The sequence below is a fragment of the Cantharellus anzutake genome, assembly GCF_015039405.1.
Source record: "Cantharellus anzutake strain C23 chromosome Unknown EI90scaffold_107, whole genome shotgun sequence".
Lineage (NCBI taxonomy): Eukaryota > Fungi > Basidiomycota > Agaricomycetes > Cantharellales > Hydnaceae > Cantharellus > Cantharellus anzutake.
Genome location: NW_024067057.1, coordinates 194362 through 217928, shown reverse-complemented (window position 1 = coordinate 217928; position 23567 = coordinate 194362). Strand labels below are relative to the sequence as shown.

The following is a 23567-nucleotide window of genomic DNA, read 5'->3' as shown; positions in this document are numbered from 1 at the left end:
GTTGTACTTGACATGTTGTACGCTACGAGGCGTTGCGGATTTTTAGGAGGTGTTGCGAACGCGTTATGGATCTTTGCGAAGCATTGCGAACACGTTACAATTTTCATGATGGCATTAGAGGGTGTTATGAATCGTTACAATGGTGTTTTGACACCTTGACATGTCATGTTAGGGCACACACAGATGGGCCCTCGATCCAGCCCCGCATGTCAAGAGCCATGCGCGAGGTTCTGACGCTTAGTCAAATGCATGCCCCATCCACTGGTCGCTCTACATTGGTCAACCAGTAGGGTCGCACCCAGTCCAGATGAAGTTGTCTATGATTACCGTGCTTGCACATCGCAAGTTATATATCGCATTCCCTGTAAACCCAACACACATATAACCTGACCACGTCATAGCGTTCAGTCCCTCTCCTTCCCCTCACCCTTCCATAGTGATGTCCTGAACTTCGCACCTATTCTTTCCCCCATCATGGACACGTTTGTTCTACATCTGTATTATTACACCGTTGTGTCCGTCCAGCTGCACACAAGTGTATTTTATGTACTTACGGCTTGCATATGCACACAATTGGCCCCACGTAAATGTCATGTTGCTACAAACATGACAATTTAGAAATACGGCGATTCCCGATTTCCGACATCTGACTCCAGGAACGACGACCAGACGGTCCAACGCTCACGTTCCAGTGCCATGTCCAAGCGCCCGGCACCCAACGATGCTGGAAATGTGTCGAAGAAGATGAAAAGGTCAGTTCGGCATGCATGTATCTAATCCATTTCACTGACGTTAGTATTTGTGTAGTGATCTGGTAAGTCCCTATCTCCATAATGAAGGTAAATGTCGTGTCTTGCAACCTGACAACCCACTCTATAACTTCTTTTCGCATAAATAGGCTGAGTCGTCCGGTATTCAATCTTCTAACGCAGCTGTGAGTTCACTACACTGGTCGTCCAACACGTCGCTCAACACTAATTTCTGCTCTCAGCTCTCGCATGAAGAACGAATTGCTAAAGCGAAGGCTGAGATTGCGGCGAAGATGGCTTCTTTCGGTGTAGGCAAGAAGTTAGGTGGCCCATCTCCCTCTCAGTTCACAGTCCCGGCGCTCTCTTCAACCTCCGCCTCGTTACCTGCTCGTCCAGCGGCAGCTACGACACCCACCCTCAACCTTACTGAGATGGCTAGACAAGTAGCGGAAGCCAAGAGGCTTGCCGCTACAAGTCTGGCGAACAAAGCGGTACAACAGAACCCGTATCTCGTCAGTCGCCCCAGCTGCATCATAACCCTATGTTGCCTTCTGATAGCACCCCACACAGTCCCTTCCTACAGCTGGGAAAAAAAAAGTGGTACCTGAACCTGCTCCGGTGGGAAGCGGACTCAAGACAGCAGTTCATCCGCTCCTATTAGATCCTGCACCATTGGCGCCGCAATCCAGCAAAGATCGCTACAAACCTATGCAGCCAAAATTTGCGTCTATCAAGGTAGATCGGTGTATATCTATCCAATGTATGCCCGTCGCTTATTTGTTCATCAGGCGAATGCAAGGATAGCCTCAGCGTCGCCTGCACCACCCACTCCCCCTTCTCGCCCGCCATCCACTGCTGAGCCTTCCAATCCGTACGCCACAACGTCCACAACACTCGAAGGCGGATTTCAAGGTGCTCCGAGAATGCGCGTTGGCGGTACTTTCCGATTCAACCCCAAAGGCAAGTACGTCCAGCTGGCGGAGCAGATGAGGAAAGAGGTGCGTGTCACTCATATGATCCATACTCTATGCGTCGGCTTATCCTCTCTCGCATTAGGCTCAACTCGGGGCCATCAAGCAGCGAATCGCCGAACGCGCTGCAAAGGCTGGTCTCGACAGCGAGTTTGAGGTTCTGGAGAAGAATATTAGAGTATGTTGCTGTAGCCTTTACAAGTTCCCTTCGCCTACTTAGTTATTCATTAGAGTGAAGCCCCGCCTGAAGTTGAATGGTGGGATGTTGCACTATTGCCAAATAAGACATACGACGACCTCGACCTTGGGATGGACGTGGTCAAGATCAGGACTGAGGATTCGCCCATTAATGAGTATGTCCAGCATCCCATACCAATTCCAGCGCCATGGGACAAGAACGCAGTCCCACTGAAGCCCTTGAAACTCACGAAGACGGTGGGGTTCCAGTTGCGTAACTATATCCGGTTTCATTGATGAAACTTTATACCCCCCGTAGGAAACGAAAAAGATACGCCGGAACCGCCGGAAGGCCGAGCAGCAAGACAAACAAGATCGTATTCGTATGGGTCTCATCCCACCAGATCCGCCTAAAGGTATGCATTTCACAAGCATTTAGCTGTCCAGTGGTTCACGTTAGGATGACATTCCCATCAGTTCGCCTCGCGAACCTAATGAAGGTTCTAACTTCTGATGCTGTTCAAGATCCAACCAAGGTCGAAGCGCGTGTTCGGCGTGAAGTTGCGATGCGCAAGCTCGCTCACGATAAAATGAACGAAAGTCGCAAACTCACGGACGAGCAGCGCAGGCAGAAGATTGAAAACAAGAAGCTAGAAGAAGAGAAGAAGGGCTTGTTCGGAGCAGTGTACAAGTTGTGTTCATTCCTGCCATGCGGGCCCCCCAGTTGCTGACTAATGCTCCAGAATTAAAACACTCAAGGATCCATCCCACAGATTCAAAGTGCGAAAGAACGCTGAACAGTGTGGACTTACGGGTATTACACTCTTCAACCCGAACTACAATCTCGTCATCGTGGAGGGTTCGGCGAAAGCCATCAAGCAATATAATCGACTCATGACGGTCCGTATTAACTGGACCCAAGCTGCTCAAGCTCGTCATGGAGATGACGATGAAGGCGGAGGCGAAACTGAAGAAAAGCCACTCAATCCACTGGAAGAAGAGGAGATTCTTTTCAATCAGAACCACGAAGGCGAAGACGAGGAGGTTTCATTGGAAGATAACCGGTGCGACCTGACGTGGGAGGGTCCCTTGCGAGACCGGGCATTCAAGGCATTCAAGGTCCGAAATTGCCCAACCGACACGATTGCCAAGGATGCATTGGGCCCCAGATGGATGGGCCATTGGGATCTTGCGAAGTCGTTCATTCCTGAGGAAGAGCTCTGATTGTATGCCTTGTCCTCGGCGAGCGAGAAGTTAGCCCGATATCTCATCCAATTTTTCCCCGACAAAGTACATAAAATTACAAATCGAGTGCTTATGATACATCCAAATGTCGTACTTTACTCTGAGTGGGAGCCTTCAAAACATGAAGAGAATCTGCTACCCCGGCACAACCCCAAGTATGCAGGTGGGAGTTAACTGCTCAAGTGCGGAAAAAGCGCGCTGCTTGTCGCGGAGTCCCAGGAACTTCCCCGTGGCGTAAAGAGTCCAGTCTGATAATGTGTCAGCAATCAAGAAACAATCACTACTTGCCATTTACAAACCTCCAATCCTGTCGAAGTCGGACAGCAACAACCTCAAGTGAAGACTTTGCACCTCGCTCCTGAATGAGCGAAACCGTACAACCTTCAAATGAGGGTGAGGCGAGCGTGTTCCCGGTGTTCAATAGGGGAGAAGCGATCGCGGAGAGTGAAGGATTGATGCTTTTGGGAGCGATCTGGACTCGGAAAGTAACCGCTTTACTGATGACAGTTTTTCCGGTGGGCCCTTGTCGCGGAGATGTTTATCAACTTTCCAATCAAGGAAAGAAATGCAGGAGCCTCACCACGCATGTAGTTGATATGACATCTCAACATACCATTGGTCTCCGACGTATCGGCTTCGTCAACTAAAGCCCCAAACGAACGCAGGATACGAGCACATTCCATTCGGGCCTTCTCGCAGGTATCCTGGGACTGGAACACATAGGCCTAAAGATGGGCCTAGGTTTAGAAAGTACTCAAAGATGGAATTACGACTTACAGCAGGCTTAACGTTGAAGAGCTGAGCAAACCAGCTAATTCCCACAGGCTCAAAGACTGCAGCTGGAGCAGTCATTGGGGTTGAAGGCATGACAACGGAGGTACGGTTTTGCTTCTTGTTTGGCTTGCTCAAATCCAAGGGACAAGCTATCAAACAGGACACAGGAGTACTGAGTATCTCGGCAATTTCGGTGACGGACATTGACGTACGCCTCGGCTTGGCTTCCAGACGATCTCCCCTGGGTTCTCCCTCATGTATCTCGCTGTTCTGAGAAGGAAACGGCGAGTTTTCCTTTTGAGACGACGTTTCCTTTGAGCTAGATAATATATCCGTCCCTTTCTGAGGGCCCGCAGACGGAACAGAGTTGGATTGGTCAGTGGCAAGAACTGGAGCCTTGGGTAATCCCGCCCCAGAATGGAGTATTGAGTGTGCCTCTTCCCTTCTAGCGCTGGGAAGGCTGGTTAGTGGGCTAGATACACTACCATCACGATCATGGGATCTGAGGCTTGAAGACGCGATGCTCGGCTTCGAATTTCGATCAACTCCCCAGGTGGAACTCTTGTCAATGTTCAAGTCATCTGCAAGCTTCGAATTCTCCGCCTTGCTGTCCCCCAGTAGCACGGACCCGTCCTTCGCGGACACGGAGTCATCATTGCAAGATCCGACTCCTACGAAGCCATCCACATTCAGACCAATACTTCTGGGAGGGCGAAACGAAGACATCATAGCATCAAGGTTAAGCGAAAAACGTTCCGTGAAGACTGGAGACTGTTGAAAAACGGAAAATGTTTCTTGCACACTAACTTGTGAAGGAGGTGGGGACGGATAACCAGGATGCGCATGCTCCTGATGTGCGACAGAGGATTTAGGCACAGCAAGCGAAGATCTCTTGAAGACAGCAACGGTAGGAGCCTCCCGAGTCGCCTGGGATTCCGTAGCGCGACGCCGAGGAGATACTTTGGGAGATTCTGATGCGATCGCAGTGGAATTCGTGTTGTTGAGATCAGGAGAAAATGTCAAAGGAACGTGGCGAGGGGATTTAGGCGGAGGAAAGGGACGAGGACCAGCAGGAGGGGTACCAAGACGAGAAGATACTTCAGCAGGGAGGCGCACATCTTGCGTAACAGAGGTTCGATTCTGGTCGGGGAGCGCGATTCCTAAACCAACCAAAGGAGCACCATTAGAATGAATACCACTCGTACCCATGATTGTAGCATTTCGAAGTCGCTGCTCGGTGAGGCGCTGTACGATACGAGCACGGTTGCCAGAAGGGTTAACAGACCTCAAAGGAGGCGAAACAGGGCTAGACTCTTTAGGAAAATTGTCATGCGCATACGCATGGTGAGTTTCATACAGCTCTGAAGCTGGCAGATTCGAGCTAAACGAACTCGTAGGCTCTGTAAGAATTCGTTGTGGGGCAGGGCGAGCGGGATATTCCGGATTCACTACTCTCGGTTCAGGGACCTTGAAGACCTTTGGCGTACCTGGTGAGGGTGAGGGTTTCTCGGCAGTAGCTTCAGTCTCTGCAACCGTAGGAAGAACTCTAGGTTGTGGCGTGGACACAGCTGGGTAACCATCTGGCACCTCCGAAATGGATCGCGGACGTGGTCCCCCAATGTCTGCTCGGGACCAACGACGAGAGCTCGAAGAGGTAGAGGCACTGTCCACACGGGCTGCGTGCTGCGCGACTGATCCCAGACTAGCCTTGGTTCCCTCAGAGCGATTCACACTTTCGGAAGGGATAGAATTTTCCCTAAGAGTGTATCGTGCTTGATCAGGGCTCGCAGACACCGAGGAAGCCGCATATCTGGCTTTTATTGTCCCATTAGGTCCATTGCTTTGAAGAGACGAACGATTTCTTGCCAAAGATGTCGACATGATGATTGGATCTTCCTTTCCAGTGGGGTCAATAAATGACATCCCATTACCATATTCCTCGGATTGACGCTCTGCGTAGTCTTTTAAGAGATGATAGAAAGCCTTCTCCCATGTCTTCTCCGGCGAAACCAAGGACTTCACAATCTCTCGTTGAGATACTCCCCGAAATAGGGTCGTCAGATTCTCAAGAATAAGGAGATCAATGTGTGATTCTGACTCAAGTGGCCGAGCCAGCGCGGAAAAGGGGGGTGGTGATATAAGGGGGACCTTGACAGTAAATTCAAGATTGAAGAACGGATGAGCTAAAATCCTGCGCATCTAGGTAACGGTAGCCATTCATGTGATGCGTAGGGATGAATGCTTGTTAGGGACCTTACCGAGATACGTCGTCCTGGTGCGACCACCAACATGCGAGCAAGGAGATCCTTAGCATCATGAGGTATATCTCTGGGCATCTTGAACCGTCCTGAGCGAACACGTTTGAGAAGTTCGCCGATATCTGGATGGTCGAAAGGCAGACATCCTGTCAAGAGGGCATACAAGACAACACCGCAAGACCAGATATCGGAAGCTGCACCATGGTAAGCCTTCCCCGCAACGATCTCGGGGCTCGCATAATGCGGGCTACCGCAGCTCGTCTGGAGGAACCCTGTCCCTCCGTGGAGCTCCAGGGCAGCCATGCCAAAATCTGCTATCTTGATATTACGATTAGCGTTGAGTAACAGATTCTCCGGCTTAAGGTCACGATGGCAAATATTAAACTGGTGACAATAGTCCACACCGCTGATAATTTGTTTGAAGTAACAGAGAGCTTCTTGGAGGGGTAGACGCCCTTTGGATACGAGATGGTCGAAGAGCTCTCCTCCTTCCACATATTCCAACAACAAATAACTGCCAGGAAACTGCTATGCCAAACCTTCCGCCACGATAATTAATGGAACACTCACAGCTCGTCTTCATTCTCATAAACGTCGTACATGTGCATGATATGGGGATGGTGAATGAGCTTCAAGACCACCATTTCTCGGCGAATGCTTTGCATAACCTTTTCCGCCTTGGCGTCAACACTACCATCCGATCGAAGCTTGGGCACTATCTTGATAGCCGCAATCTTCCCCGTGTGCCGATTCTTGGCGAGGCGGACACGTCCTAGGAGCCATAGATGAACAGGCATCATAGTAGGATTGACATAGAGCGTGAAAACTTACCACTCGCGCCTTTCCCAATTGTTTCGCCCATCAACCAAGGACCAACCCACCTCCTCTCCGTAAAGTCATCAGGGGGCTTCGGGGAACCTGCAATTTCCTTCTCGTATCGGGTCGCTCCATCCTTCTTGCGTTTCAGACGGGGTGGAGAGATCGGCTTGACTCTAGATGTATTTGTAACATAATGTTGGTCATCTCCCCCAGAATTGATGACATTCATATTTTTTAAAAGTGGTTCGAAAGATGTAAGATGTTCGTGAGATCGTGATCGAAGTGGTGTTGGACGCGAGATGTTCGGAATGCGCTGGCGGAAAGGTATGAGAAAGAAAGAGAGAATTCGCGTCACCTTCGCGTGTACCGTGAGTCTAGCAGCAATTATGGCTTCTGTGAAGAAGTCAGAGCCCAGAAATCCACGACCGTCAACGCGGGTGCGCCAACAAAGAATGGGTTGAAACAGGGTACTTAATAAATGGGCAGATATTATGTAATTGATGCAGGCGACCAGCCTCCCAGCCGTAGAATTAAACGTCAAGATTCCAGGTTCCAAGACCTGTCCAACTTCGTGATTTAGCAAATCCTAGCACAGTGGCAAAGGAAATGGGATATACAACGCGCAGGCCGCGATTCCCGATTGGTGTACAAAGAATGTGGCGCACATCGACTCTGCGTTCTTGTCAGTTAGATGTACTCTATATTATAGGACAGCTCAAGGACAATTCAGCAGCGGCTACATGGAATCCACGAATGAGCTGCAAACCAAAGTAATGGCATACAATCCAGTGGCGGAGGTACAATGTACGCACGAACAACACGGAGCAGAAACATCAACGGGCAGAGACACACCACCCCGATGATCAGAAGAAATCCAGATCAATCACTTGAAAAACAGCTTTCATTCCTTGCTCGTGATGTTAATACTTCACCTCGCGCAAATCTTCGTCATCCCCTTCGGATCTCGCATGATGCTCGTGGGTATTGTGTACCTCAGAACCGTTAGTGTGATCCGGATCGGCGGGTTCTGGCCTCTTTTCCATGGCTGTCACTGTCATGTCCCTATTTTCACTCGAATTTACATCGGAAATAGCATACGACCGCCGTTGTTGTCTCTGCTGGCTAATCATGTCAGGTGGAAGAACTCTAGCACTAAGAGGGAAAGGTCGACGGCCTGAATGGAGCAGGAAAAAGAATTGTACAACTTACGCAGCCATTGCTCCAGTAATGGGTGCATTGTGCATGACGGCCGATTCAGCTGGGTTGGCCGTGTCAACATTCGGTGCTATTTCAGAATAGTCAAGGTGCTTCAACAACGCATCTGCGGAAGCATCAAATGCATTTCGGTCCCAACACAACCACACTTGACTCATCATGACGCACAGATAAGTGTAGCGAGGAAAGCCCCCAAGAGTTGTCCAAGGTAGTAGACCCACGCGTTGCTAGGAGAAAGGGGCAGGAATAATCAGGTGGAACCTAAACGGGAGACATAGGTGGCATGCGCACCTAGGGAAATCCCCATTGACAACGGATGGACCAAACGATCTCGCTGGGTTCATACCGGCTCCTGTCCACCCAATACTCGCAAGATGTCCTATGAACAGAGCCAATCCAATGCACACCGGAGCAAGAAAGGTACTGACCAAACCAACAGGCACGAACGAAGGTTTTCATTGTCCAAGGGTCAAATGCGTAATACGGAAACGAAAATCGTTGGAGGTAGAAAACCGTAGAAGCATTCTGCACACCTTCGATGCTTTTCGGCCGCCAGCATTAATACAGAAAACACGAGTACAGAGGTAGTGAACATCTCGATACCAAGGGCTTGCCCGTTGCTCACTCCGTTGGCCGTTTTGTTGACGACGGAGAATCCGATAGGGCCACGCTGGACCGTCAGCCCCTTCGAGATAGCCGCTGCTGCAATGCCCCCAATCATTTGGGCAAAGAAAACGAGAATGGCGCGAAAGGTCGTAATCCCGCCAATGAACCAGAGCGAGAGGGTGACTATTGGCAAGTGAGATGGACTGTCGCGCAAAACGGGTTTCAGGAAGGCAAGATATGTACCTGCAGGGTTGAAAGCTGCCCCAGTGACGCGGAAAAAACACCAGCAAGTCACGGTGAGCGCCATCCCAAAGGATAAGGCTATGAAGAGGATGGTAGTGTTATCTGGAACATTGGCGTAGGATAATTTGTCTCTTCATCACAAAGCGAAGGATCTGGGTTTACCTTGGCCATCGACATTCGCCCGATACAGGTTCGCCGACTGTGCTGCAAAGGAGAAGGAAATACATTGGTAGCGGGTAACATTACCGTGGCACAATGGACTCACCTCCCGTAAACGCCAACCACAAGAACAAGAAGGTGCCTATAAACTCGCCTACCATGGCGAGATAATCGTACATTTTGCGGTGTGCAGGGCGACTGGGCATTAGACTCCAAGCCGTTCTTGGTCCACCTTGCTCAGGGTCAGTTTGCTGATCATGAAATCGTGAAGTTTCTTGCTTGTCGGTGGAATCGCGTGGACCGCGGATGATAAATCGGAGCAATGAGTGAGGCATAGTGATTTTTCGATAGTGAAAGTCACGAAAGGGAAGAAGTTATCAGTCGCCTTTTATGCGTCATAAGGCAGAGCTCGGTTCTAGATGCAACTGTCCATGTAAGAAAGCGGGATGACACCTTGGTCTTGTGCCTATAAAATTTGAAATAATGAAATTGGGTCGCGTTCTCATAATTGCATGTAAACTTGAAACCTCCATTGATACGAGAGGCTCGGGGGAGACACAGGATGGAACCTAGAAACGCTATCAGCTGATGTAACTGTTGAAAGGATTTATATGGTGTGACGTACACCGCTGAGCTGTAGCACTCATGGCTCAATCAATCCAACATCCCTAGTCATAGGCACCTCTGCAAGGTAACCTCGACAAGTGCCTGATATGAATATGTCATGGCTTGATTCATTTTCACCTTGACTCTCCAACACTCTGACCATAACGATTCAATTCAGTGACCGAAATACCATCTAACAGCGTGGGTCGTACGTGCCGGACGACCGTTTCTCACTCTCAAGCCTCGCTCTTTAAGGTTCTAACCTTCACACCGAATTGTGACGGTTCCGACACGGTCGCTCAAGTCTAGGGGGTTCACGCCGAGTTTTTTGCATAGTCCAATCTCGCGCAACACACGAGAGTGCAATGTCAAAAGACTTAGGAGTGCAATTTGATTCAAACAAGATGGGAGAGGGGCAGGAGAGTCAAGACAGAGGACACAGCCGAAGGAACAAGTATTCCAATGTACATATACAATGCAGTGGGCACTGTCAAGGTCTGACATTTGATCAAAAGTGCAGCCGAAGGGCACTCATATACTAGAAAGGCTGCTTCGCAGCCATGACCTTGCTATCCGATCACATGAACACTGCTAGGCTCACAAGCTCAAGATGATGTGGTTTGGCATTTGGTTCCTGATTCAAGGGGTGTTGATTCAGCCATTGCTGAACCCCGGGTTGAAGGGGAGGGTGGCAAGCTGCACAACTGCTGTATTTTCGGACACCATTTCATATATACTTATGCTACATCTATGAAGAGAATTGACGCTTGTGCCATCTGCAATTTCTTCCGTGGTAATTTGTCTTGTACAACACATTAAGTGGAAGATTGTGTGCCAATTCCTAAAATCAAGTACAGGATTCAAAAAATCGACTCCCCTTGTGCTGATTTTACTTTTGGTTTTTCTTGAGTTAGCCAAATTCCTGCTACTCTGTAGCGGGTCTTGTAAATTTTCCGACCTTGATTGAATGCATTTGATGACAAGGTCCTCTATTATTGCCAATTTGGGATAACCCAGGGTCCTCCCATTATTATCCATTCTCAGTTATACTCTTATCTGTCGAAATTGTATCCGGTGCGACTACTGGACTTATCTGGAGCTCCAATTCAAATGGCTTCAAATCCAGGTCACGTGGCAAGGACATAAAATCATGGACAAGCCTGGTATCGAACCCAGGACCTCTAGCGTGCATCCATACACTACTTGCCCTTGAGCCATGCCGGTATAGGCTGTTAAACTCTATACTATTGGGAACATATTATATTCTCCAACATTATCTTCCCCCTGCATTCTTTCTACTTCTCAATTGTTACCCAGCAACTTGCCATCTCATTCATGCAATGTTCAAAGATATCTGCACACTGTCTCTGTTAAGGATTGCAAAAAGATCAGTGTTGTCGAGGCATTCCAAAGTAAGCACAAGTGCTGATGGTTATCCTTTGTGGCCATCATTCACTTCACTTGAGCACAGAACCTTCGACCTCCACAGAAGGGTCTTTGTCAGGGCACACCCGCCTAACCCGGCCCCACCCGGCCCCACTTCACCTGGTACCCCGCCACCCAGTCTCCTCCTACCTCCTCCCCCTTCCTCTTTCTTTCTTTCTTCATTTCACTTCCTCTTCACTTATTTCACTTTCTCTTTATTTTCTCTTTATTCTACATGGACGACCTTTCCCTGTATCAATGTACCATTGACCCACCTGCAGCGTGCTCATGACACGCCCAGCCTGGGCGCCTCAGGCAACCCCCCGCTATGCCCAGCTTGCACATTCACAGCGGACGCCCTCAGGATCCCCCATGGGGACACCTGGGTGACTACGGCTGTATGCGAGGATGACGTGGCACCCGTCATGTGACCCAAGCTGCATGTATATAAACATACCTGAAGTGGGAACCGAAGAAGTAGCCTTCTTCTCACCCTTTTCCACTTCAGGTAAGTAGCATAGCATTCCCCTTTTAATAATAATAACACCCTTTTCCACTTCAGTCTAAGTGGCCAGGGACTGTCTCCTGAGCTGGGCCCACCAGTACGCACGCCCGCTCCGCACCCTGCGAGACTTCTAGTGTTGGGCATCTCACCCGGGCCCTGTCAGGGCACACCTGCCTGACCCCACGCTGCACCCCGTGCCGTACTGCACTACCCCACTATCACTCCCCCTCTCTCCTCCCCCACTTTCCCCTTTCTCCCTATCTCTATTTCTATTTCTATCCTACGGTCGATTTCCCTTTCTCTATGTACCACTACATACCTAACCCCACCCCCCCCTGATCGCCACATGCGCCGCGCACACTCCCGCCTACTGAGCGGCCACCCCCGGGATCTCCTGCGGAGACACCCAGGGAGGTGCGGAGATGACGTGGCTTCCTCCACGTGACCCTAGCCGCATGTATATAATAGTGCCTGGGGTGGGAACAGAAGAAGCAGCCTTCTTCTCAACTTCCCACTTCAGGTAAGTACCGTAGCTTTCCCCTTTAATGATAATCTCAACTTCCCACTTCAGTGGTTGGGGACGCTCACCCCGCGATGGGATCGCCGCTACGCACAGCTGCTATTTGTCCCACCGAGTCCTGCGCACAGGGACCTCGCCGCTTTCGGAGCTGTCCCTGACACGGGATGACGAACGTCGTATCTAGTCTGTACCATAACGGGATATGTAATCAATGAGTGATCCCAGTCTTGCATGGGAGTGGACGATCGAATTCCCATCGATTGTGATTGGTGATGTAGTGAGCTATTAAGGAATTGATGGTAGGTAGTCGGAGACGTCAGGACGGATGGGTCAGCCACGGGTACTTGGCGCTCCTCAATGGAGCGTACCGTGTGTGAGGTGGGTGAGAACTTCATATAACTGCCATCGGGTACTTGGCGTTCGCAGTGCGAATGTACTGGTAGCGGGTTGATATCATGAGCGTGCAATGAGGATTGACTAACGGGGCCTTTGGTGACTTGGCGTTCCCAAAGGGAATGTACCATTGGTGGGGGAATATGATGACTGATGAAGGAGGGAACAGACAGTGGATGGGCGGCTACTTGGCGTTCGCATAGCGAACGTGCCGGCATCACGGGAAAGTGGACCTCAGAGTATTCACGATCTCCAAGATCGTGATGTGACGTCGTCTGTCGAGCACTGGGGGGAGAGTGGAGTGATGAAGTCCTGTAGGGTACAGATTCCATAGGATGATACACATGTCAAGAGTCTTCAACTCGCGACCTCGAGTTCTCACGGCGAGGACCGTTAGAGGACTCGACATAACCAGACTTATAAGACATGTTGTGAGTTGTACAGTCACACAGGTTCAGTTGAGTCACAGGAAGGGTTGTTACAGAAGACGACACACAAGACAGTTGTAGAGAGTAGTTGTTAGTTAGTGGGAACTGCCTTCAGCGGTTTCCGTACAAGACGCGTGACTATCTACAAATGGTAAGGTTGCGGGAAATCCTGCGAAACACAAGTAACCTTGGCCAGCACCAAAACCCCAATGGGGAAAGCTTTGCACGAGGGGGGGGAAAGGGGTAGAACGAGTAAGGAGGGTAGGGTATCGGGATAGAGGACGAAAGGGAGAAAGAGGGGGAGTGATAGAGAGGAGAAGTCTTTGACTATGCGATGGATATGGTCGTTGGAGACTCCGTATCTGTAACACCCACAATCTTCTCCCATCCACTGTCGGGGCACACCTGCCTGACCCGGCTCCACCTGGCCCAACCTGACCCAGTACCCCGCTGTCCACCCTTCTGTCAGGGCACACCCCACCTGACCCCACACTGTGCCGCCCTACTCCGCTCCCCCACTATCACTCCCTGTTTCTTCTTTCCCCTTTCCTTCTTCCTTTCTATTTCCGTTCCATGGTCGACTTCCCCTTCTCTATGTATTACTACACACCTAACCCCACTCCCCTGATCGCTGTGCCTGCCGTGCGCATTCCCGCTCACAGAGCGGCACACCCCCAGGACCTCCCACGGAGATACCCAGGGGAGTGTGGCTGTGTGCGGGGATGACGTGGCTCCTCCCACGTGACCCCAACCGCATGTATATAATAGCACCTGGGGTGGGAACAGAAGAAGCAGCCTTCTTCTCAACTTCCCACTTCAGGTAAGTACTGTAGCTTCCCCCCTTTTAATGATAATTCAACTTCCCACTTCAGACTAAGTGGTCGGGGACGCTCACCCCGCAACGGGACCGTCGCTACACATAGCCAACATCTGTCCCATCGAGTCCCTCGCGCCGGGACCTCGCCGCTTTCGGAGCTGTCCCTGACAGCAGAAGAAGGCTTTAACCTCATTTCCCCCGCCTCCCCCATCTCCCCCGCTATGGTGACTGAAGAGCAGTATGACGAGCTGCTGTCCCAATTCCAAGAGCTCCAAGCTATTGTAGAGAGCCAAGTCCAGAACCAACCCCCAGCTGCGCCCGCACCCGCGCCAGCACCCGCACCCGCACCCGCCCCCGCCCCCACCCCCAGACCCAAACCGCCTAAAGTTGCCCCCCCCACTCCCTTCTCTGGAGCAACCGAAGACCTTGACCGCTTCAAGGCTGAATGTGGCATCTACTTCCACGTTCGGGTGGCGGAGTTTCCTGACACCCTCTCCCAGATCCTCTTTGTCCTGTCCTACATGAAAGGAGGGACTGCGGGAGCATGGGGCAATGCAGCGTACCATCGCGCTGCTGACAACGGGCTCCCCTGGTGTTACGGGGATGGGGGAAATTCCCCATTCCTCGATCCGTTCTTATAGTGGGAAGGCGAGAGTCATGTCTAGTTTGTACCATAACTGGAAGTGTAATCGATGAGTGATCCCAGTCTGACCTGGGAGTGGGCGATCGAATTCCCATCGATCGCGATGGGTGATGTAGTGAGCTATTAAGGGATTGATGATTGATAGTCGGAGATATCAGGACAGATGGGTCAGCCACGGATACTTGGCACTCCTCAATGGAGCGTACCGTGTGCGAGGTCGCGACTGGTGAGATGGGTGAGAGCTTCGCGTAGTTGCCATTGGGTACTTGGCGTTCGCAGTGCGAACGTACCGGTAGCGGGTTGATATCGTAGGCGTGCAATGAGGGCTGACTATTAGGGCCTTCGGTGACTTGGCGTTCCCAAAGGGAACGTACCGTTGGCGGGGACATATGATGACTGGCAAAGGAAGAAACAGACGGTGGATGGGCGGCTACTTGGCGTTCGCGTAGCGAACGTGCCGGCATCGAGGGTATGTGGGCCTCATAGTGTTCATGATCACCATGATCGTGATGGGACATCGTATGTTGAGTACTGGGGGGAGAGCGGAGTGATGAAGACCCATAGGGTACAGGTTCAATAGGACGATACACACGTCGAGAGTCTTCGACTCTCGACTTCGAGTTCTCGCGGCGAGGACCGTTAGAGGACTCGATATAACCAGACTTATAAGACATATTGAGAGTTGTACAGTCACACAGGTTCAGTTGAGTCACAGGGAGGGTTGTTACAGAAGACGGTACACGAGACAGTTGTAGAGCAGTTGTTAGTTAGCGGGAACCGCCTTCGGCGGTTTCCGTACATGACGCGTGACTATCTACAAATGGTAAGGTCGCGGGAAATCCTGCGAAACACAAACAACCTCGGCCAGCACCAAAACCCCAATGGGGAAAGCTTTGCACAAGGGGGGGAAAGGGGTAGAACGGGTAAGGAGGATAGGGTAGCGGGATAGAGGACGGAAAGGAGAAAGAGGGGAGGAGCGATAGAGAGGGGAAGTCTTTGACCATGCGACGGATATGGTCGTTGGAGACTCCGTATCCGTAACACCTGGGCTTACCATGGACAAGTTCAACACGGAACTCGACGCCATGTTCCAAGACCTGAACCGCGAAGCCACAGCCAGGCAGAAGCTGGCCACCTTGCGACAAGGCACCGACTCTGTGGACAAGGTCATCCAAGAGTTCGAGATCCTCGGCCCCGCCTTGCGGCTAGGAGACGTAGGGCTAGTAGACCGCTTCGAACAGGCGATCAACTCCCGAGTCCGAGAAAGCATCTACCGCCTCCGCCCCATGCCGACTACCTGGGCTGAGTGGAAACATGAGGCCACCCTCCTTGACAACCAGTGGCGATGCTTCCAGGCAACCCAACCCCGCTTCCCCACAGCCAGGCCCCAGCTCCCACCAGCGAGATTCCCACTCCCTACCACCCTCCCACAAGCCCGTCCAGCCCCTGCACCGCCGCGCCCCCAACCTGCTGCCGCACCGCTGCCTCCTGCACCGCGCCCTGTGGCGGGGGGAGGGCCGCAACCTATGGACCTCGACCGCTCGAGGATAGACCAAAGACGAGGCGGCCTCTGCTACAATTGCAACGCACCGGGGCACATCGCATGGGACTGCCTGCAGCCAAAAACCCGCCGAGCCAGGCGGATGCACCCAGAGGACCTCAGGGCACTCATGGAGGGACTGAGGAGGCAATTGGTGGATGAACCAGGGACAGAGACAGATGGAGGAGAAGGGCAAGAGGTAGAAGCCCAAGAGGATTTTCAGGAAGGCGACCAGTGAGGGACGCGCCCCAGCCACCTGTAGGCGATAGTACTAGCTCATGTAGATACCGTGATGCACCTAAGCCAGCGCCGACGTCCAAATTCCACCAAGTCATTGCCAAGAAAAAGAGGAAAACCGCGTCCTCGAACAGGAAGGACAGAGAAACACCAAGCGCGGCGCCCGAAGTAGCGGTCCCACCACCCGCCATCTACGTGCTGTCCAAGCAACCCCCCAGATCCCTCAACCTAGCTGTAAAGCTGACTACCCTGACCTCCCTCACCACCGTCTCTGCGTCGGCCCTCCTAGACTCGGGGGCCACCAGGAACTTCGTAAGCCCTGAGTTTGTCAGAAAACACCGGCTTGAGACGATCCCACTCCCCCAACCCATCCCCATCTGCAATGTCGATGGCACCCCAAATGAGAATGGGGCCATAACCGAGGAACTAGAGACACTCCTGACGTTTGGACGACACACAGAGCGGGCCCGCTTTGCTGTCGCAAACCTCGGGTGACAGTCCCTCATCATCGGACACTCGTGGCTGCTGCACCACAACCCAGAGGTAGACTGGATGCGGCAAACGGTCAGTATGTCCCGCTGCCCATCCTCCTGCCGGTCGGCGTGGGGACACACCGACTTGGACCCCACAGTGGAACCTGGGGACAGGATTTACGCTGCCATCATCCCTCCAGGGTGGGGACATGAACTGAGAGCAACCACGATGCCATCTCAGCGGATGGCCCAGGAAGCCCGCGAACCAGAAGTGGAACCTGCGCCGTTTGAGGTGCTAGTCCCAGAACAGTACCAGGACTTCCGGGATGTGTTCTCGAAAGAGGCCTTCGACCAGCTGCCCCCCCGGAAGCCCTGGGACCACGCGATAGACCTGGCACTGGATGCCAAACTCCCGAGAGGGAGGACCTTCCCCCTGTCACGACCAGAACAGAAGGAGCTGGACGAGTTCCTGCGTGAAAACCTGCGGAACGGGTGCATACAACCATCCAAATCCCCGATGGGAGCCCCAGTCTTCTTTGTCAAGAAGAAAGATGGATCTTTGCGCCTAGTCCAGGACTACCGAAAGCTCAATGAGATCACGGTCAAAAATTCATACCCCCTCCCACTCATTTCGGACGTTCTCGCACGCCTCCGAAATGCTAAGTACTTCTTGGCACTAGACCTGTGCTGGGGATTTAACAATGTCCGCATCAAAGACGGTGATGAGTGGAAGGCGGCGTTTTCGACCAACCGGGGATGTTACGGATACGGAGTCTCCAACGACCATATCCGTCACATGGTCAAAGACCCCTCCTCACTATCGTTCCTCCTTTCTTTCTCCCTTTCATCCTCTATCCCGATACTCTATCCTCCTTACCCGTTCTACCCCTTTCCCCCCCCCCTCGTGCAAAGCTTTCCCCAACTGGGGTTTTGGTGCTGGCCGAGGTTATTTGTGTTTCGCGGGATTTCCCGCGACCTTACCATTTGTAGATAGTCACGCGTCATGTACGGAAACCGCCGAAGGCGGTTCCCGCTAACTAACAACTGCTCTACAACTGCTTCGTGTACCGTCTTCTGTAACAACCCTCCCTGTGACTCAACTGAACTCGTGTGACTGTACAACTCTCAATATGTCTTATAAGTCTGGGTATATCGAGTCCTCTAACGGCCCTCGCCGTGAGAACTCGAGGTCGAGAGTCGAAGACTCTCGACATGTGTATCGTCCTATTGAATCTGTACCCTATGGTTCTTCATCACTACGCTCTCCCCCCAGTACTCAACATACGACATCCCATCACGATCATAGTGATCGCGAACTCTATGAGGCCCCCTCACCCACGATGCCGGCACGTTCGCTACGCGAACGCCAAGTAGCCGCCCATCCGCCGTCTGTTACTTCCTTTGCCAGTCAACATGTGTCCCCGCCAACGGTACGTTCCCCTTGGGAACGCCAAGTCACCGAAGGCCCTAATAGCCAGTCCTCATTGCACGCCTATGATATCAACCCGTCACCGGTACGTTCGCACTGCGAACGCCAAGTACCCGATGGCAACTACACGAGGTTCTCGTCCATCCCGCAAGTCGTAACCTCGCACACGGTACGCTCCATTGAGGAGCGCCAAGTACCCGTGGCTGGCCCATCTGTCCTGGTATCTCCGACTACATATCATCAACCCCTTAATAGCTCACTACATCACCCATCACGATCGATGGGAATTCGATCGTCCACTCCCGGGCAAGACTCATCGATTACACTTCCAGTCATGGTACAAACTATACATGACCCTCGTCATCCCACTATAAGAACGGATCGAGGAATGGGGAATTTCCCCCATCCCCGTAACAGGGGATTATTTGAGCCTACCGTCATGTTCTTCGGCTTGTGTAACTCCCCGGCGACGTTCCAAACAATGATGAACGACATTCTCCGAGACTTCATTGACCGAGAGGTTGTCATCTGCTACATGGATGACATCTTGATCTTCACTGCCACCCTGGAAGAACACCGGAAGGTCGTCCGAGAGGTCCTGGAGACGCTGTGGAAGCGGAGGCTCTTCTTGAAGCCGGAAAAGTGCAAGTTTGAGCGGAAGCGGATCGAGTACCTCAGCCTTGTCATCTCCGAGGGAAGTGTCGCGATGGACCCCGTGAAAGTCCGCGGTGTCCTTGACTGGCCAACCCCAACCAAGGTCAAGGAAGTACAGTCCTTCTTGGGGTTCGTCAACTTCTATCGCCGGTTCATCAAAGACTTTTCCGAGACAGCCCGCCCCCTCCATGCACTGACCTGCAAAACCAAGTCATGGACCTGGGGACCTGACGAAAACTGCGCTTTCCAGGCCCTCAAAGACGCCGTCACCTCCGCCCCGGTCCTCGCCTTCCCCACTGATACAGGTCGCTTCAAACTCGAGTGCGATGCCTCTAACTTCGCAACCGGCGCGGTCCTATCCCAGCTCCAGACAGACAGAGAGTTCCACCCCATAGCTTTCATGTCCAAGAGTTTTATGGACGTAGAGTGTAACTACGAGGTGTACGACAAGGAGATGCTCGCGATCATACGCGCCCTCGAGGAGTGGTGGCATTTCCTACAAGGAGCGGAGGAGAAAGTCGAAGTCTACTCCAACCACTGCAACCTAGGGTACTTCCGCACCGCGCAACGACTGAATCGGCGCCAAGCACGGTGGTCACTCTTCCTCTCCCAATTCCACTTCACCCTCATCCACCGCCCAGGGAAACTCATGGGGAAACCTGATGCGCTCTCGCGCCATGCTGACCACCCGAAAGGCAAGGATGACAACGACGGGTTGACTCTCCTCCAACCTGCCTGGTTCGAGGCCCGCGCGGCGGAGGCGGTCATGGTGGATGGCGAAGGGGTGACCATCCTCGAGAGGATCAGCAGGGCAAAGGACCTGGATGAGAAGGTGGTAAAGGCAATGCGGGAACTGGGAGAGGGCATGCTGAGGTCAGATGAGTGGGAGAAACAAGGAGAGCTGGTTCTGTACAGAGGAAAAGTATACGTCCCGAAAGACCCGCAACTCCGCCACGACCTGGTGCACCTGTACCATGACGCGCGCACGACGGGGCATCCAGGGCGGTGGAAGACCCTGGAACTCGTCTCCCGCGACTACTGGTGGCCATGGATGGCGGAGTATGTTGGGCCATATGTACGCGGATGCAACACCTGCAACCGTGTCAAATCCTTCCCCTCTCGTAAAGTGGGAAAGCTCATCCCGAACAAGATCCCCGCCCGCCGCTGGCAAGTAATCTCAGTAGACATGATTGGAGAACTCCCCGAGTCCAAGGGCTACAACGCCGTCCTGGTCGTAGTGGACCGCCTATCCAAACGCATCCACGCAATTCCAATGGTGACAACGGTGGACTCAGCGGGGATCGCATGGCTTTTCCTCAAACACGTCTGGAAGCACCACGGTCTCCCTGAAGAGATCCTCAGCGACAGAGGGAGCGCATTTGTCTCGCGATTCTCGAAAGAACTCACGGACCTCCTCGGCGTCAAGCTCACCCCCTCAACGCCCTACCACCCCCAGACAGATGGGCAGATGGAGAGAGTAAACCAAGAGGTAGAGGCTTACCTCCGGGTATTTGTCAACCATCACCAAGACGACTGGGCAGACTGGCTCCCGCTAGCAGAGTTCGCCTATAACAACCACGTCCACTCCTCCACCCGCCGAACCCCTTTCAAGCTTGACACTGGCCAACACCCTAGGATGGGGACAGAGCCCACACGCACATCCGAAGTAGAGGCCGCTGATGCCTTCTCATCGAGGATGATGAAGATGCAAGAAGAGGTGAAGGCAGCGCTAGAGCACGCGGCGGACGAGATGGCCCGCTACTATGACCGGAACCGCGAGGCGGCCCCTACGTACCAAGAAGGTGACCAGGTCTGGCTCAGCACCCAGAATTACACGACAGACCACCCAACCAAGAAGCTGGACCATAAATGGACCGGCCCCTTCACGATTATTAAAGTCGTCTCCCCTGCCGCTGTCAAACTCCGGCTCACCACCCGACAAAGAGGGATTCACCCAGTCATATCCGTAACAAACATCAGACCGCACCGCCCTGACGAGATCACGGAACACCCTGCCGACCCCTGCCCAGGCCCAGACCTCGTGGATGGAGAAGAGGAGTACGAAGTAGAGAAAATCCTGGACTCTAAGTGGCTACGCCGAAAACTCCGGTACCTGGTAAAGTATGCAGGCTGGCCACACTCAGAAAACCAATGGCTCACGCGCGACGACCTAACCCATGCCTCAGACCTAGTCGAGGAGTTCCACCGGACGCACCCACATGCCCCAGGGAGAGAAAGAGAGAACCACCCAGCCGCTTCGAGGCGAAGCGGCTTAAGAGGGGGGTGATGTCAGGGCACACCCCACCTGACCCCGTGCCGTGCCGCCCTACTCCGCTCCCCCGCTATCACTCCCTGTTTCTTCTTTCCCCTTTCCTTCTTCCTTTCTATTTCCGTTCCATGGTCAACTTCCCCTTCTCTATGTATTACTACACACCTAACCCCGCTCCCCTGATCGCCGTGCCTGCCACACACATTCCTGCTCACAGAGCGGCACACCCCCGGGACCTCCCATGGAGATACCCAGGGGAGTGTGGCTGTGTGCGGGGATGATGTGGCTCCTCCCACGTGACCCCAACCGCATGTATATAATAGCACCTGGGGTGGGAACAGAAGAAACAGCCTTCTTCTCAACTTCCCACTTCAGACTAAGTGGTCGGGGACGCTCACCCCGCAACGGGACTGTCGCTATGCATAGCTGACATCTGTCCCATCAAGTCCCTCGCGCCGGGACCTCACCACTTTCGGAGCTGTCCCTGACACCTTCCTCACCTCCTCCCCCTTCCCCTTCCTCTCTCCTCATTCTCCCTTCTTCACTTTCTTCCTATCCTACTTCTTCTTTATTCTCTCTTTATTCTACACGGATGACCTTCTTTGTATCAATGTACCATTGACCCATCTGCTGCGCGCCCACCATGCACCCGGCCTGGACACCTCGGGCGACTTCCCGCTGTGCCCAGCATGCGTGCATGCACCGGATGGCCTCGGCATCTCCCACGGAGATACCTGGGTGGTTACAGCTGTGTGCGAGGGTGACGTGGCACCTGTCATGTGATCTAAGCCGCATGTATATAAACGAACCTGAAGTGGGAACCAAAGAAGTAGCCTTCTTCTCAACTTTCCACTTCAGGTATGTAGTACAGTATTTCTCCTTTAATGATAATAACAACTTTCCACTTCAGTCTAAGTGGCCAGGGACCGCTGTCCCGCATCGGGCCTGTCAGTACACACGCCCGATCCGCCCCCCGCCAGGCTCTCAGCCCCGGACGCTACACCCGGGCTCCCTTGACCCCGGATGAGTCCCTGACATCCACATCAGGATCCAGAAGGACATTTCTGTTATGCCATTCCCTCCCCTGTGACTCGAGAAGATACCTGGTTGATGTCAGCACTTTCAATCAACATGGAGCATCGGTGGAACGTGACCAATTCAAATTATCATTTGTAAAAGGGGTGGCAGTCATTGGAATGGCCTTGATGCATTTGTGAGTTCCATTGCCAACTATTTCCTTTGTTGTCCGATCAGATGGAGGCCCTAACACCATTCTTCAGTTCTCGCACACGAAACACAGTCTTGCAAGCATTTTGCCTTAGAAGATGTAGAGGGTCCTGTGCCAATCCAGACAGCAGACCATAGCACAAACCCAGTTGTCAGATGAAATGGCTATTGGAATATCAATGTCCATGCATACTAATATTTTTCTTTACTGACATGATATCAATTGAGGATATCGTATATACCTTTGTCTTGATAGTTACTTCATTGCTGGTTATAGCAGGCAGTCGCTATAAGTGATATTGGCGCTAGGTGTATAAAACACACTGTGTGCAGGATTTTTCACACTCCCTCAGATCTCTTATTCGAGACTGAGTCCGCGCATTAGCTTATTTACTTTAATGGCATCCATTGACACATCTAGAATCCCAGAGGAAGATGAAGCAGATGGAGTCATTGAGACATCAAGATACAGATGTGATCAGATCACTTTTTCGGGGATGAGTATCAATGATAGAAGCTACCGCCAAAACAGTTAGACTGTCAGAGTTTGAGCAGATGGATTCCATCACATGTGTCAGGGTACTGAGCTGCTCAGACTCTAAGTCGAGGGATCCCGAGCCTTCGCTGGAGCTGAGGCCGAGGGGGACAGGGTCAGTCTCAATGGGGGAACCCGGAAAAGCGGATTGCAATAGGGATTCCAGCTGAGCAGCGAGGGGAAGTGAGAGAAGAAAGTTATCTTCCTCACTTGCTACCCAGGGAATAATAAAGTCAGTATGCCTGGCAAAGCGGGGCCGCTCTACAGAAGGAAATATAACAAATGTCTGTGCCAGTCCGGGGATGATGATCAGGCTGTGCAGGTAATGTCAGTCTGGGGCAAGTGTGTCATCAGTTGTGTGTAAGCAGTCCGGACTTAACCGGGCTGTACTCTGACAACATGGTACTCACTTCACAGCCCAGGCATCTCGCGATTTTCCTTTACCCTTGTGTGAGGAATGGATGGTGGAGCAGCTTTATTCATCTTTATTCTTGTTGTATACAATGTAAAACAACTGTATTTACATTTGTATGGCTTGGGCTCAGGTAAAGGGTTCTTTACTCTTTACCCTCACCCCTGTCAAATCTAAGCTCGATACAGCCTACGATCTTGACAGCCAGAGGACTGAGGAGTCACCCAGGTTGGAACCC

The 23567-nt window shown here is 52.3% G+C and overlaps 3 protein-coding genes across 3 annotated transcripts; 1 reads left to right on the top strand and 2 right to left on the bottom strand.

Annotated features, from left to right (window-relative positions):
• The first annotated feature begins 991 nt into the window (after positions 1-991).
• EI90DRAFT_3002647 (pre-mRNA processing factor 3-domain-containing protein) lies at positions 992-3276 on the top strand. Its single transcript, XM_039056349.1, has 8 exons — positions 992-1261; positions 1320-1484; positions 1538-1747; positions 1806-1898; positions 1952-2155; positions 2217-2313; positions 2375-2588; positions 2641-3276. The coding sequence occupies exons 1-8, from the start codon at positions 1043-1045 to the stop codon at positions 3119-3121; spliced, it is 1683 nt and encodes a 560-aa protein (XP_038909561.1). The 5' UTR covers positions 992-1042; the 3' UTR covers positions 3122-3276.
• EI90DRAFT_3084997 (uncharacterized protein) lies at positions 3170-7461 on the bottom strand. Its single transcript, XM_039062104.1, has 9 exons — positions 7006-7461; positions 6745-6946; positions 6175-6688; positions 4129-6115; positions 3920-4065; positions 3723-3867; positions 3442-3664; positions 3297-3390; positions 3170-3276 (listed from the first exon to the last, which is right to left on the bottom strand). Exons 1-8 carry the CDS (start codon positions 7220-7222, stop codon positions 3321-3323), a joined length of 3504 nt encoding a protein of 1167 aa, XP_038909560.1. The 5' UTR covers positions 7223-7461; the 3' UTR covers positions 3170-3276; positions 3297-3320.
• A 904-nt stretch (positions 7462-8365) lies between these two features.
• Positions 8366-9395, bottom strand: EI90DRAFT_2942933 (aquaporin-like protein; the record flags this gene model as incomplete). The annotated part of the gene is made up of 5 exons (XM_039055278.1): positions 8366-8435; positions 8500-8631; positions 8742-8997; positions 9058-9186; positions 9323-9395. 5 exons carry the CDS (start codon positions 9393-9395, stop codon positions 8366-8368), a joined length of 660 nt encoding a protein of 219 aa, XP_038909559.1.
• Positions 9396-23567: the final 14172 nt, after the last annotated feature.

Excerpts from the sequence above, each read along its gene's own strand:
- EI90DRAFT_3002647 (XM_039056349.1), top strand. The coding sequence starts at position 1,043 with ATGGCTTCTTTCGGTGTAGGCAAGAAGTTAGGTGGCCCATCTCCCTCT. Across the intron at positions 1,262-1,319 it reads TACAACAGAACCCGTATCTC|TCCCTTCCTACAGCTGGGAA; the intron begins GTCAGTCGCCCC and ends CACCCCACACAG. Across the intron at positions 2,589-2,640 it reads TTGTTCGGAGCAGTGTACAA|AATTAAAACACTCAAGGATC; the intron begins GTTGTGTTCATT and ends CTAATGCTCCAG.
- EI90DRAFT_3084997 (XM_039062104.1), bottom strand. The coding sequence starts at position 7,222 with ATGAATGTCATCAATTCTGGGGGAGATGACCAACATTATGTTACAAAT. Across the intron at positions 6,116-6,174 it reads CACCAGGACGACGTATCTCG|ATGCGCAGGATTTTAGCTCA; the intron begins GTAAGGTCCCTA and ends ACCGTTACCTAG. Across the intron at positions 4,066-4,128 it reads TCTGGAAGCCAAGCCGAGGC|CTTGTCCCTTGGATTTGAGC; the intron begins GTACGTCAATGT and ends CCTGTTTGATAG.